Source organism: Pleurodeles waltl, chromosome 10, assembly GCF_031143425.1.
Source record: "Pleurodeles waltl isolate 20211129_DDA chromosome 10, aPleWal1.hap1.20221129, whole genome shotgun sequence".
Classification (NCBI taxonomy): Eukaryota; Metazoa; Chordata; class Amphibia; order Caudata; family Salamandridae; genus Pleurodeles; species Pleurodeles waltl.
In genome coordinates, this window is record NC_090449.1 from 791,893,333 (window position 1) to 791,905,863 (window position 12,531).

The 12,531-nt window shown below is 44.0% G+C and overlaps 1 protein-coding gene across 1 annotated transcript; it reads right to left on the minus strand.

Annotated features, from left to right (window-relative positions):
• Positions 1 to 1,040: 1,040 nt before the first annotated feature.
• On the minus strand, positions 1,041 to 4,203 carry HOXA13 (homeobox A13). The gene is made up of 2 exons (XM_069211441.1): positions 3,501 to 4,203; positions 1,041 to 2,405 (listed from the first exon to the last, which is right to left on the minus strand). The coding sequence occupies exons 1-2, from the start codon at positions 4,147 to 4,149 to the stop codon at positions 2,161 to 2,163; spliced, it is 894 nt and encodes a 297-aa protein (XP_069067542.1). The 5' UTR covers positions 4,150 to 4,203; the 3' UTR covers positions 1,041 to 2,160.
• Positions 4,204 to 12,531: the final 8,328 nt, after the last annotated feature.

Sequence of the window (12,531 nt, forward strand, 5' to 3'; positions counted from 1 at the left end):
TTTTCCATGTGCACTCGTTTTTTTAAAAGAAAAGTTATTTAAACAAGTTGTTAAACAGTGTTCTTCTAAGTCAGGTTCACTGTAATGTGGTAATAAAATGGAATTTGAACTTTGCGCTGTACTACAAGCAGAAGACGAAGTTTCTCCTTTTTGTATGTAAAAACCTTTTACCTAACATTTGAGGCTATGTAAGATTTTGCCAGTCTGTTGTATCGTCTTTTGCGTATTTTTATAATGATGTATTATTGGAAATAAACTATTTTAAGGTGAAAAAATAAAATTAGTGTAGAGTCAAATTTATGAGCATTAATTTATTAGTACAGTTGATCTAATGACACAACAGGCTTCGTTTATTTTCAATGGGGGGTGTGTGTGTGTGTGTGTGTGTGTCTTTCACGCAACTGTTTCTTTACTGTGTTATTGATCATTAAGGAAATATTGTTCTGCCCAGTAACACCAGTCAGGTGAGCCTGTTGAAGAGGCCGCGAACTTCGAGTCTCTGCAAGGCTACACTATCAACGCCAGATGGCGCACTTGTTCCACGATTCCCTTAATTTGCCTTTAAAACTGTCAGAAGTCAAGGTCAGGAATTGTGCCTTTCCCTCAAGGTCAAGGTTTAAGGCTTTCACAGCCCCGTCATTTCAACAAATACGAAAAACACTGGATAGCCGAGGCAGCCGCCTGCAATAAAACGCGTTAGTGCCTGGATCTCTGGAGTACACGAGAAGACACGGCAAATATTTTTCAATTTGAACAGGAGACCTGGTCAGTCCAATATCTAAGCGCGTCTGACACCTAAGTCTCCCTGAAATCGTTTTTTTTTAAAGATATTGATTCGCATATAATACGTGTATAAAAAAAGCAGCGAGTGTATTTGCTTTTTAATTACTCAGGTAAAATATATTAAACACATTTTGATTGCTAATTTATAACAGTAAATTATTTTATTAACAGTAACACTTGTATTACATCTATCTACATTATGTTTTAAGCTTTTCTCCATTTTCTGCAGAAATATAAAACAAATGCACACATACATGTTCACAGTGCGCAATTCTTTTTATTTATTTACAAGACAGTATTTATAGTGAATAAAGACAAAAAAATAATGTGATTTTGAAATAACTGCTTAGTTTAAAATGTGTTTTTAGATGACTATCCCTGTCTAGTGCGACCATATACACAGTAAGGAAGAAAATAATTATCCATCATTATAAAAAAAAGTAAAAATGTTCTAAAAATTATTGTTTTAGATCCGACACTCGCTGATAGTCTTATGTACCATTATTTGAACAATTTAACCATAATATTTTGCTGTATCAATTTTCATAGACATATGGTGCGCTCTTTCAAGAAAAGTGGCTTGAAATGTTACTATCTGAAAATAATTTACCAACCCTCGGTGGTGACTCGTAGGATGTTCGTACAGTGATAACCCGCTCTCTCTCGATGTATATTTCCAGAAAATACAACTTTAATGCAATAAAACCATCTATATTTTTTTTAAAAAATGTTTTGGGGTTGCTATGCAAGGACATTATTTCCAAATTGCCTTATGTCCGCATTAGTCAATCGCACACACTAAAGCGCCTCTACATGTTTACATATATATATATATATATATAATTTCAAATTAACATGTCAATATCCGCTTTATATGAAAATGCACTGCGTAAACATACAGTAATGATACATGATTCACTATAAATTACCTGAGCAGGCATTCCACATGCAGTCTGGGGTGTAAGATAGGGCAAGCACACATCGTGTACAAAGGAGTTCCTGTTTTCACCGTCTTTCATAATAAAACTGCCAACTCTGTCCATTGGCAGGGCAGTGACATTTTAACACGCTATGAATTCGCGTCTTTTCCACTGAAGTGCTGTATTGTTGCCTGTAAGGACGCTGTACAGTCTAAGTGTGACTTCCCGGCATTCCATTCGGGATAACTGTCTCTCCGAACCAGTTTTCAAACAATGTATTTATGTAGTCACGAATTCGCCCATAGAAGTCACGGGGTTCCGGTTACCAGATCAAATACTTGATTCCGTTTTTCTCCGTTTTTACATCGCTTTACTTTCCGTTTTTGCTGACAGAAAAAAACACGTTGTATGGGACCCGACTTCTGGCGACACGGAAGGGCGCGTCCATTTTAATCCATTAGCTGGTGGTCTTCAGCTTGTTGATGACTTTTTTCTCTTTCACTCTCCTGTTCTGGAACCAGATGGTGACCTGCCTCTCCGAGAGGTTGGTGGTGGCCGAGATGCGCCTCCGCTTGTCTTTGGTGATGAATTTATTTGTGGCGTACTCTCGCTCCAGTTCCTTCAGCTGCACCTTGGTGTAGGGCACACGCTTCTTCCGGCCTCGCCTGTAGGAGTTGGCGTCTGAGGGGTGCGAAACCACGTCTGAAAGAGAAGAAAAGTTCGCAGGGTGTCAGAAACTGCGGGACTAGGCCTGGCAGGCGCTGCATAGAAAGAACCCGGCCTTGAGACCTGGGTGCCTGAGCGCTTTCAGATAAACGCTGTGCGCGGATAGCAAGGCCGACTCTTCAGTTACATTGGCCAGAGTGGTTCCCAGCGTGAGGGCTTCCCCAGATGCGTGAGCTATTTGATTGCCATTGGTAATGTCAGTGTTGCACTAATGGGTCAGTGCTGTAGCACCGGGCCGCCTTTTGCAAAATAATGAGACTGGCGTGGGAATGTGAGGGGCATTTCATATGTGCACATCTCCACAAAGAACTTCATTAAAAGAGACATATTAAAGGACGCATGACGGCCTTGTGTGCACGTGCACTGAATGCATGACGTGTGCACTTGCCGGAATTGGTGTGCAGAACCCACAGGATACGCATTTTTACTGAATAAAATGTACCTCTTCTCTGTTAAGTAGGCGCACTCTAGACAAGTTTGATTTATAGAGAGATGCACATAATTTTTACACTGTATGCACATACCAATTTATTGACATATATATGTGTGTGCATAACTATATAGTTACCTATGTGTACATCTGTTAGGCATCCATCTAACCGTCCATTCATCCATACAACCGCCGACCCATCCCATCGAGCACCCATCCAAGCATGCATACATCCATCAAATTATTCATCTTTCCACATAACCAACCATCCCTTTATCTATCCACTCATTAAGCACTCACTAACCCATGCATGCATCCATCCATCCAGTCATCCACCACCCACTATCCATCCATCTAACCATCACCCATCCATGCATGCATCTGCATTTCGACCAGAGTAATAAACAACCCAACCACATAACAACCCATGCACCCATGCAATCACACATCTATCGACCCATTCATCCCCCATCCGCCAGGCTCTCCCTCACTCCATGTGGGAGGGGAGTACGGTAAACACCATCGGGTGTAAGCTCGGGGGGGCAGAGGTGGTGGGTGGCGTTAGTAAGGGTGCCTGCGGCAGCAGCCCCTGCCCCCGAGCCATGCCAGCGGTAATGGTTAGTAATAACGAGCAGCTTTACCCGGCAGCGCGCTCTTCCAGAGGTGGGAGGGTTGGGCTTGCTCCTTGGAGCAGTAAACTTGCCCATTCCAGCCGTTTGTGATGGCCCAGGGCGGGTAGCTCTCCATGGGCAGCAGGGACTCGTGCCGGGGCTCCCCGGGGCCGCCCACCGTGGGCACCATGGTGGGCATATCCAGGTAGCCGGGCACCGGCTGGTAGGGCCCGGCGGCGTAGCCCTGGTAGAAGGCGAACTCCTTGGCCCTGGAGCTGAACTCCTCGCCCGCCGAGCCCGACGTGTCCATGTACTTGTCGGCGAAGCCGGAGGGCTGCGCGCACGACTTGATGGCGCCGTGGTGGCCCACCCGGCACGGGTAGTAGCCGCCGCCGAAGTAGCCGTAGGGCAGCGCGGCGCCCGAGGAGCCCTGCGCCGAGCAGGGGCTGCACTGCTTGGCGCCCTCGGCCGGGCCCTCGCTGCCGGGCGCGCTGTAGGCGGCGCCGGGGGGCCCCAGGGGCGCAGGGTGCGCCATCAGGTTCCGGCACTGGCTGGCTGCGGCGGAGAAGCTGCTGCCGGGGAAGCCGTCCATGTTCTTGCTGATCTCCTCCAGGCTGTTGTCGTAGAGGAACATGACGGGCTCGATCCAGCGTGGGCGCAGGAGCACTGAAGCTGTCATAGCCCGGCCAGCATTGGGGCGAGTGGCTCTTTTTTAAAAGCCCCACAGACTGGAAACAGAGATTCCTCGCCGCCGAGCCTTAGCGGGGCAGGCGCGGCCGCCCATTGGCCGCCGCCGCCCACGTGACATGCAAAGCAGGCCCGGGCAGCCCGGGATTAAGATGCAGATAATTAAATAATTTAATAAAAGCCAGGGCTGCGCTGATGACTGCGGTGCTTTCTGCGCCGGGGGGGAGGGTCCCGGAGAGAAACTGGGCTATCGGGACAGCAGGTCGTATCGCGACAGGCTTCGCAGATACCAGTGAGCCATTTAAAGGTACTGGTCTGTGGCACATTTTTCCTAAAATTCCTATACCACGCTCCACCCGCGAGGGCCTACCACCTTGAGGGTGCCACAGCCCCCTCAAAACGTGCCATCCAATTTTGTTAGGTTTCATAGCAGACCACCGCCTATCACATCAACACTCTGCCAATGCAGAATTTTTAACTTTTCTCTTTTAAATGCCATTTAAATGTTATTAGATATTTTTCAAAATAATACTGGTACTAACTAATAAATGAAATGTGTCGTTTGAGAGAAAAATGAGGGGACATTTTCCTTTCCAAGCGTTTTCACCACCCAGCGTATCGCCCAAGTTTGATTAAGAACGTGTGTAACTTTTCAGGTACTTTTCTTTAGTTTTTTTGCAGCTTTGAAAGCTAGAATGAGAAATCCGAGCGGAAGACCGATGGATGGCGATTTGGCGCATTCATCTCGACTTGAAGGTAAGCGGACACTTAGTTACCAATGTTTTCTCTATTCCCATTTAACAAATCTTTTCAGCAAAAATAATGCAAACTTATTGTGAGTGTCACATTGCTATATGAACTCGACATGCACACGCGGCATCTCCATCATTATTTGCAAACTTATTTAAAACAAGGCATACTCGGTCAGGAATCTGAGAAATCCGAGTCAGCAACGTCATAGTACAGATTATCTATCTATTTATTTTACATGAAATTATGATATAATATGCACATTTTTTTGTACATTCAGAAAAGTTTAGAATTATCTCGAACTGTCTCTTGTATGTCCTGGCTATGGCTGGGTGTCTCTAGGAACCTTGTGCATGCATTACTCCAGAACAGCCTTGAGGCGTGTGGTTAAAGGCCAGGCTTCTCATCCTACGATAAAAAAATATATCTAACTATGGCATACACAGAACATCAGATTCAGATAGAAGTAAGGACACAGACAAACACACACACAATAAATGGACACAGTCGTACTCAACACACGGACACACACGCACTCTATACACGGACACACACACACCCCGCGATTATATGTGCCGCACGGATCTGTTGCTATAGGCTCTGTTGGTTATCCCGGTGAATCTGCTATCTGCCGCAGGGATCAGTTGAACTCTGTACTGCACGTTACGTAGCAGCACCGCGTGTAATATGTTGTTATATCACACGTTCACTGACACTACTCAATCGCACCGCGTGCTCCCTGTTATTGCACCACGCAGGCTACCGGACAGCGCTTTGTGTGACCCTGGTGCACACACACACCCCCAGCTGCACCCTGTAAAGCGCGCACACCCCACAGGCGGAAAGTATCTCTGTGGGACAGCGGCTGAGCTGTACCGTGCCCAGGCAGGACATCTCGGCTCAAGGGACCTACAGCCGGCACAGACCAGTGGAGGGGGCAGGGCTGCTTTGCATACGGGTCAGACAGGGCTGGAGGCCAAGGTCAAGTTGAAAGTGGCAGTCTGGCGAAGGCAAGGACTTCCTTTGGGCCCCGGGATGCGCAAAGAGACCCCCGGGGCAAGGGTGGGTTCACCAGCCTCGCGAGCCCCCTTTCTGGACTTTTGGTTCCAGATTTCCGGGGACGCAGATTTGCACATTTGCAGCGCCCTGTACATGGCGGAGGACTTACAAGGCGCTGGAATGCAAACTCGTCTTTGTTCGTGTGCTCAGCCTGCTGCGCGTGCGCACGTGCACTCAGACTGCGATCCCATTATTTTAAAGTGCCTACATTAGAGACGACGAGGCACGTTGCTTAGCTGCTTTCCACAACTCCACAACTGAACAATTGTTCACCATTAACTAAAACAGATTTCTAACCTGCTTTAACTAATGTATTTTATTTTTTACAATAATATTGAGGGGTCTTTTTCTTTCCTTTCGCCTCGTTGAGATGTGTCTGCGGTGTGCCTACTTTATGCAAACTCAACACTTACATATCCTTCGGTGATCAAGGCATGCTTTTAGTGCTCGCTTTTTAAATCTCTGGGTTTCTATAATCCAGGTTGTGGCTTTTCGTGTTGGTACCTCCCTTGCAATATCAAAAGCAGCGTAGGGCAGGATCTGTGTGTTGTAATAATTGGTCACAAATAATTAATATAATTTGCTAAGAGTACAACAGGTTCCGCACTTATAAAAAGATTGCCACACTTAAAGTGGGTGCACCAATATTCCCACAAGGGCGGCATCACCACTGCTCACGAGCTGCACTGTGTGCATAGCAACGAATCCTGTCTTATGTACAGAAAATGAACCTTGCAGACAGTGACATCACGCGGCATTCTAAAATCTGCCACAGATCACAAACTGAATTAAAATGAAGAACTTTAAAAGGGAAACTTTTTTAAAAGAAATCGAAAGATCGTTCAAAATATCCCAAAATTTGTTGCTACACAATTCATTGTGTTTAAAAAAAACTGAAGGTGCGGTTGATAAAGTAATCTGGAATGAGAGGGGTCTTGGCGCGCCCCCCTTTTCAACCAGTGTTCCTCCGCACCCCCTGTTACGCCCATTGCAGTAACATCAGCGTATATGTGTCTACGCGCGTACACAGATGACCTGACACACTTCTAAAATGTACACAAAATATCATTCGCCTACATTTGTAAAAATGTGTACCTGTTTCTGTGTGTGTGCGTATGAGCGCGTGCGTGTGGGTTATGGGGGGGGGGGGGGGAAATATGGATGACTATACGTGAACTATATAGACATGATATGTATACTATGTTTTTCCTGGGTGTGTGGTTCAGCATAGGTAAACACATGCAACGTTCGTATTTATGAGTGTGTATGTCTCTGTATGTACCCGCAGGTACGGACGTGATTTACATGTGTGTGTTGCTGTGCGTGTAAGTACCCCTACATAAACGTTTATAAGACATACCCTTCACATGTGCATGTGAATGTATGCATTCTCATTCACAACCATGCACACGCACGCGCACATGCGTGTATTCATGTTAACACACTCATATCAGTATACAGTTATTTACTGGATGCTGAGCAGGGGAAACTGACTGGAAAACATAGTACCTAAAACCTGGCTTCAAAGGGGATATTTCGGACTAATTACTCGCCTCCTCTTCGTTCTGACTACTCGGTAATGAGTGCACATGTAATTTTTGCAATGGGATCCTGAAGAATATTGGGAATTCTCGTTGTGATAGTGTGCATGTTGTGCATAGTGTGATTGTATGCAGCTCCACATATATGTTCTTGTGAATGACTACAAAGGCAGTGCAGTTGTGTCAAAGTTGTTTAGTTAAGTGTTCACTTCTGTCAATCAGCAAATGTAGCCCCTCACAAAAAACACAGTGTGTGGGGAGAAAGCATTGTTTTGCGGACCAAAACTTGCGATGTTCTTTTTTCCTCTCTCTCTCTCACACACACTCTCTCTCTCTCTCTCTCACACACACACACACACACACACACTCTCTCTCTCACACACACACACACTCTCTCTCTCTCACACACACACACACTATCTCTCTCACACACACACACACCGCACACACACATTACTACCACTTTAAACGCGGCCTTCCCTTTGATGTCCGCCTATTTGTGTGCATAACCGGTGTTTGACTGCGAAGTCTGGGCAAGTTCAGGTCCGTGCCTGCGTCTGTCTGTCTCTAATGCAGCGCTAATGCATTACAATGTAAACTGGGAGTCCCAGACTTCAGCATTTACAGCGGCCTGCAGTCTCCTCTCACAACATTTCACCTCCGCCGCTGTCTGCTCGTCGCTTTACCATCCCCATCAAAAAGTCGGATCTCGGGGCCTGGCTGCAGCCGGTGTGCGGAACCACATCTTCGAAGGGATGCGCTTGCAGGCTGCACGGAACCCACCGAGGCACAGCGAGCTTTGGTCCACTTGCCGCAACAACAGAACAAAAACCGACCCCCAAAAAGAGTGAGAATCAATTTGCCTTGCTGTCAAGATATATATATGCACAGAAGGATTAGTGCACACAGGGCCACACACGCACTCAGAAACACACGGACGCACATACACACAGACACAACATCACATACACACAGGCACACTCACACGCCCAAAGACCAGAAACGCGCAACGAAGCACAAGTGTACATACCACATGCAGGGACACCCACAAAAGCACATTCCAGATCTCAAATACAGAATTAAAAGACACACACACAGCACCGCACACCGAGCAACATACTCTTCTGATATGCGCACGCGCACTCCTCTGATCTTTTGCAGGTACTAATTCAAAGAGAAATATTTTGGAATATGTGATTGCTACAACTAGAAACAGACAATAGCACACACTTAGCAAGAGAAATAGCAGTCGCTGCACCCCATGTCCATCCAAGGACTGGCAGCCTAAACGTCACGGGCGCTTTGTTAGGTCATGTTTCGGTGCACTGAGTGCATCTGGGCCCAAGTTGTCAACACCGAGATCAGCTCGTCACGTCTCGGACTCTGATGTGGGATACTTAATTCCCTGTTAATTACTCCGTGCTTTAGGGAGCCCATGTGTCCTGCATGTGACTATGCGAGCCCTCTGCCCCCGGAAGGCGTGATGTCCAAAATGCCTGCTAAAAGGCATCCCTGTCTCTGCTCCACACCTCCCCGTTTGTGGAAACTGGTCAGTCGGTGAGAAACGATAGCAACCAACGGACCCGTCAACAGTGCAGTCACCTGGATTCACATGAATGTGGCCAGAGGCTTCCTCTTAACTGGACTGTACCATCTCAGCTGTATTCTGTGGGTTTAGCTATTTTACAGCGTGAGACAAGTGGACATTTCTTTATCCTCGATCCACCTGAACAGGTTAGTTCTAGAACATCTCCACTGCACGTCATTAATTTTATGTTTTTTGGGTAAAATGCGCGGTACACTTGAAGTTAACCTACGCAGAATCTCGCTGGGAAATACTCCGGTGGATAACCCTGCACCTTAAATAGATGTATCCGTCAATCCGTCATCGGTGTCGGATACATATCAGTGGCACGGTGCCGGAATTTACGCAAAAACATTGAGGCCAAGAGGGATATATATATATATATATATATATACATATATATATATATATAGTTTCCATTTTCTCATACCACTGATAAGGCTGTATATATATATATATATATATACATATATACATGTATATATATATACACACACACACACACACATATCTATCTATATCTAGATAGATATGTGTGTGTGTGTGTGTATATATATATATATATATATATATATATATACAGCCTTATCAGTGGTATGAGAAAATAAAACTATTTCGCGAACACCTTTGAAATGTGGTATCTATTTCACAGGTTACAGTGAAATGCGGGTTTTATGTTTTAATGACTGCCTCAAATCATTTTGCAGAGCTTTCCCGTTGCTTTGGTTTAATCGGTATAATCTTCGTGAAAGTAACAAGACCTGGAGGTTCAGGTTCCAGTCAGCGCCGGTTGCTACCTGCACCTTGCAGAGAACAACTTCCGGCCATCTCTCCCTTAGGCGCACGAGCTCTTCGTGCTACACGCATCCCTCCCACAGTCAAAATGTACCTAAAAAAAACAAAGGGCGCCTTTTTCTACAATTCTACATTTGGAAGTACATAATTAAGGATTAGTTGTTCTCATATTTGTACTACACAAAACAGAACGTTCTTGGTCAATATTTAATATATTGTTGACTACAAGCATTTCCCCCTTTGAAGAAAACCGCTATTTTCAAATTAAACGCCACAAAATAAACAAGTAATGTAAGACATGCTTAATGAGTGAGCCGTGCATCGTGTTGTTATATAATAGCATCTCAAGGTCCTGTTAACACTAAGGAACCACTGGGATGTTAAACGTGTTCTCATGATATCACCAGAATCCATCTAGGCAATGTAGAACCATATTACACCTTGCTCATATTTCATTGTTTAATATATAGAAACACACCCACACACAAACATACACACACACATATCTATATATAAAACAAGTTTGCATGATTTCCCTGAACAAAATGGTGCTAAAAACTTAGATTTTACAGTGAACCATGAAATATTTGAAATTTTCCATTGTCCCGCGTGAAATACATATTTCTTCATTACATTGACACTTTCCAAACAATTCTGGAGAGATTTACCCTTGTCTGGGCTGCTAGGAATATTTGACTTGGAAAACCAATTTATGCAACAAGAATTTCTTAATTTTTCAGTAAATGTCTGCAAATTGTGCATCAGACTCATTGACTGTTATTTTCATCTATTTTAGTTCGACGCAACTTTTTTTGTGAGAACTACAAATATTGCAAATGAATGGCCAAACTATGTGGCAAATGCAGAAAATCCATAATTATGTGGTAACGCAATAACCACAGCCTTACATAAATCCTCTAACCCACGTCATTATCCATTGTTTCATCACAATATATTGGTGAAAAGTAAACATAAATATTTTAATTGCACTCGTTCCCCATTCTTGGCTACAATTTGAGGAAAACACATTTCGGATGCTAACTACTCAAAATACACATGTACTATAAAAAAAATACATGCCTGTAAAAATACATACCTGTAATATGGTCCTATATTGTCACCTCGAGGTTATGATGAGATTTACAGATCACTCCACCTTAAGGTTCATGATGTTACTATAATCCTTCCAAGATAATATTGGAATGCTTACCCACTATCTATTCTCTCTCTCTACCACCCCCCCCATTCTCTCTCTCTCTCTCTCTCTCTCTCTCTCTATATATATATATATAGACGCACACATATATACATACATACAAACACAAACAATAGGACAGAATTGTGTCCTAAGAATAAATAATTATTTTTTGAACAAGTGCACTAACGAACACACGCTCACACATTTATGACTATGGTGCACATTTCAAATTCCATGTTATTGTCATAGTGCAGTGAAAGTGACACGAGGAAACAGTTTTTTCCTTAAAGACTGAATATCACAAGTTGCTATGGCCGTATACCAGAAAACAACGGGGCAAATCCACAAGGCTTTGTCACTGTGTCTCACATCAGTCACTTGTTTCTTTCGTGTTGTGTTTGTCATTACTAGTGAGCGGGCGCCATGACTGAGTCTAGAAAATCACCTCCGCGCAGCAGGGAAACACGTGTAGCATTTCACTATGGAGTAAAGTGCATATTATTTATTAATTGTATATATTTAAAGTGAAAATGCACACTTAAATGAATGACAACTGCTTTACAGGGACAACCTCAATAATTGGGGGCACTCATTTTTATAACGCACACATAAAGAATTGTAAAACACGTGTCTCAGTGCGCGATGGAGATATTAGATTGAGATGTTCCTGGGGCATACATTTCTGCATCGATGTATATGTGAATAAACACACGAATTCCAGTAACATATGTCCGTGATGTGCACATATACACGTTCGTGTGATATTTCTGCACACAGGACTCTCGCCACTCCAGCACACACCTCTATTCTCGCTCTCGCACAAACACACACTTAAATAATGAAAGTAAACAATGAATTGCAACGTTTGCATTATTTTATGATGTTCTAATCTAATGCTTGAAAATCGAATATAAAATATTGACTATTTTTTACACATATCCTCAGACCCCCTCCCCCGAACACACACACATAAATACAAGTTTTTGGTTATTTAGTTGTGTTTCACTAAAACCGAGACAGTTAAAAGGGGGATCAAGGGCAGCCAGGATTAGCATTTAGATCGGTGTCGATTAAATTCAGTAATGGCATTGGGGACCCCGGGTCAGTCTCTGACAAACCTGCGCGCCTTGTCCAAGGCAAGTTTTTAAAAATGTGTAAAAAAAAAACACCGTGTTTACTTTAAACAAAAAAAAAAAAAACAGCTGAATAACCCGAAACTCTTCCAAATGAATTAGTACATGACACAAATACGAACATTCTATCGCGGATAATAAACCCCAGTATACAGGCAACCATCGCGTTATTCACCAGAAGAGACACGGGTATCAGAGCCGAGAACACCCAAGTCATATTTTGGAAACTTGCAGTTTTGCCCAAATCGAAAGCTATGTTCGCACTCGATCAATGTTAGGTTACACAGCACACGAAACATCCTGCTCTGCTCAG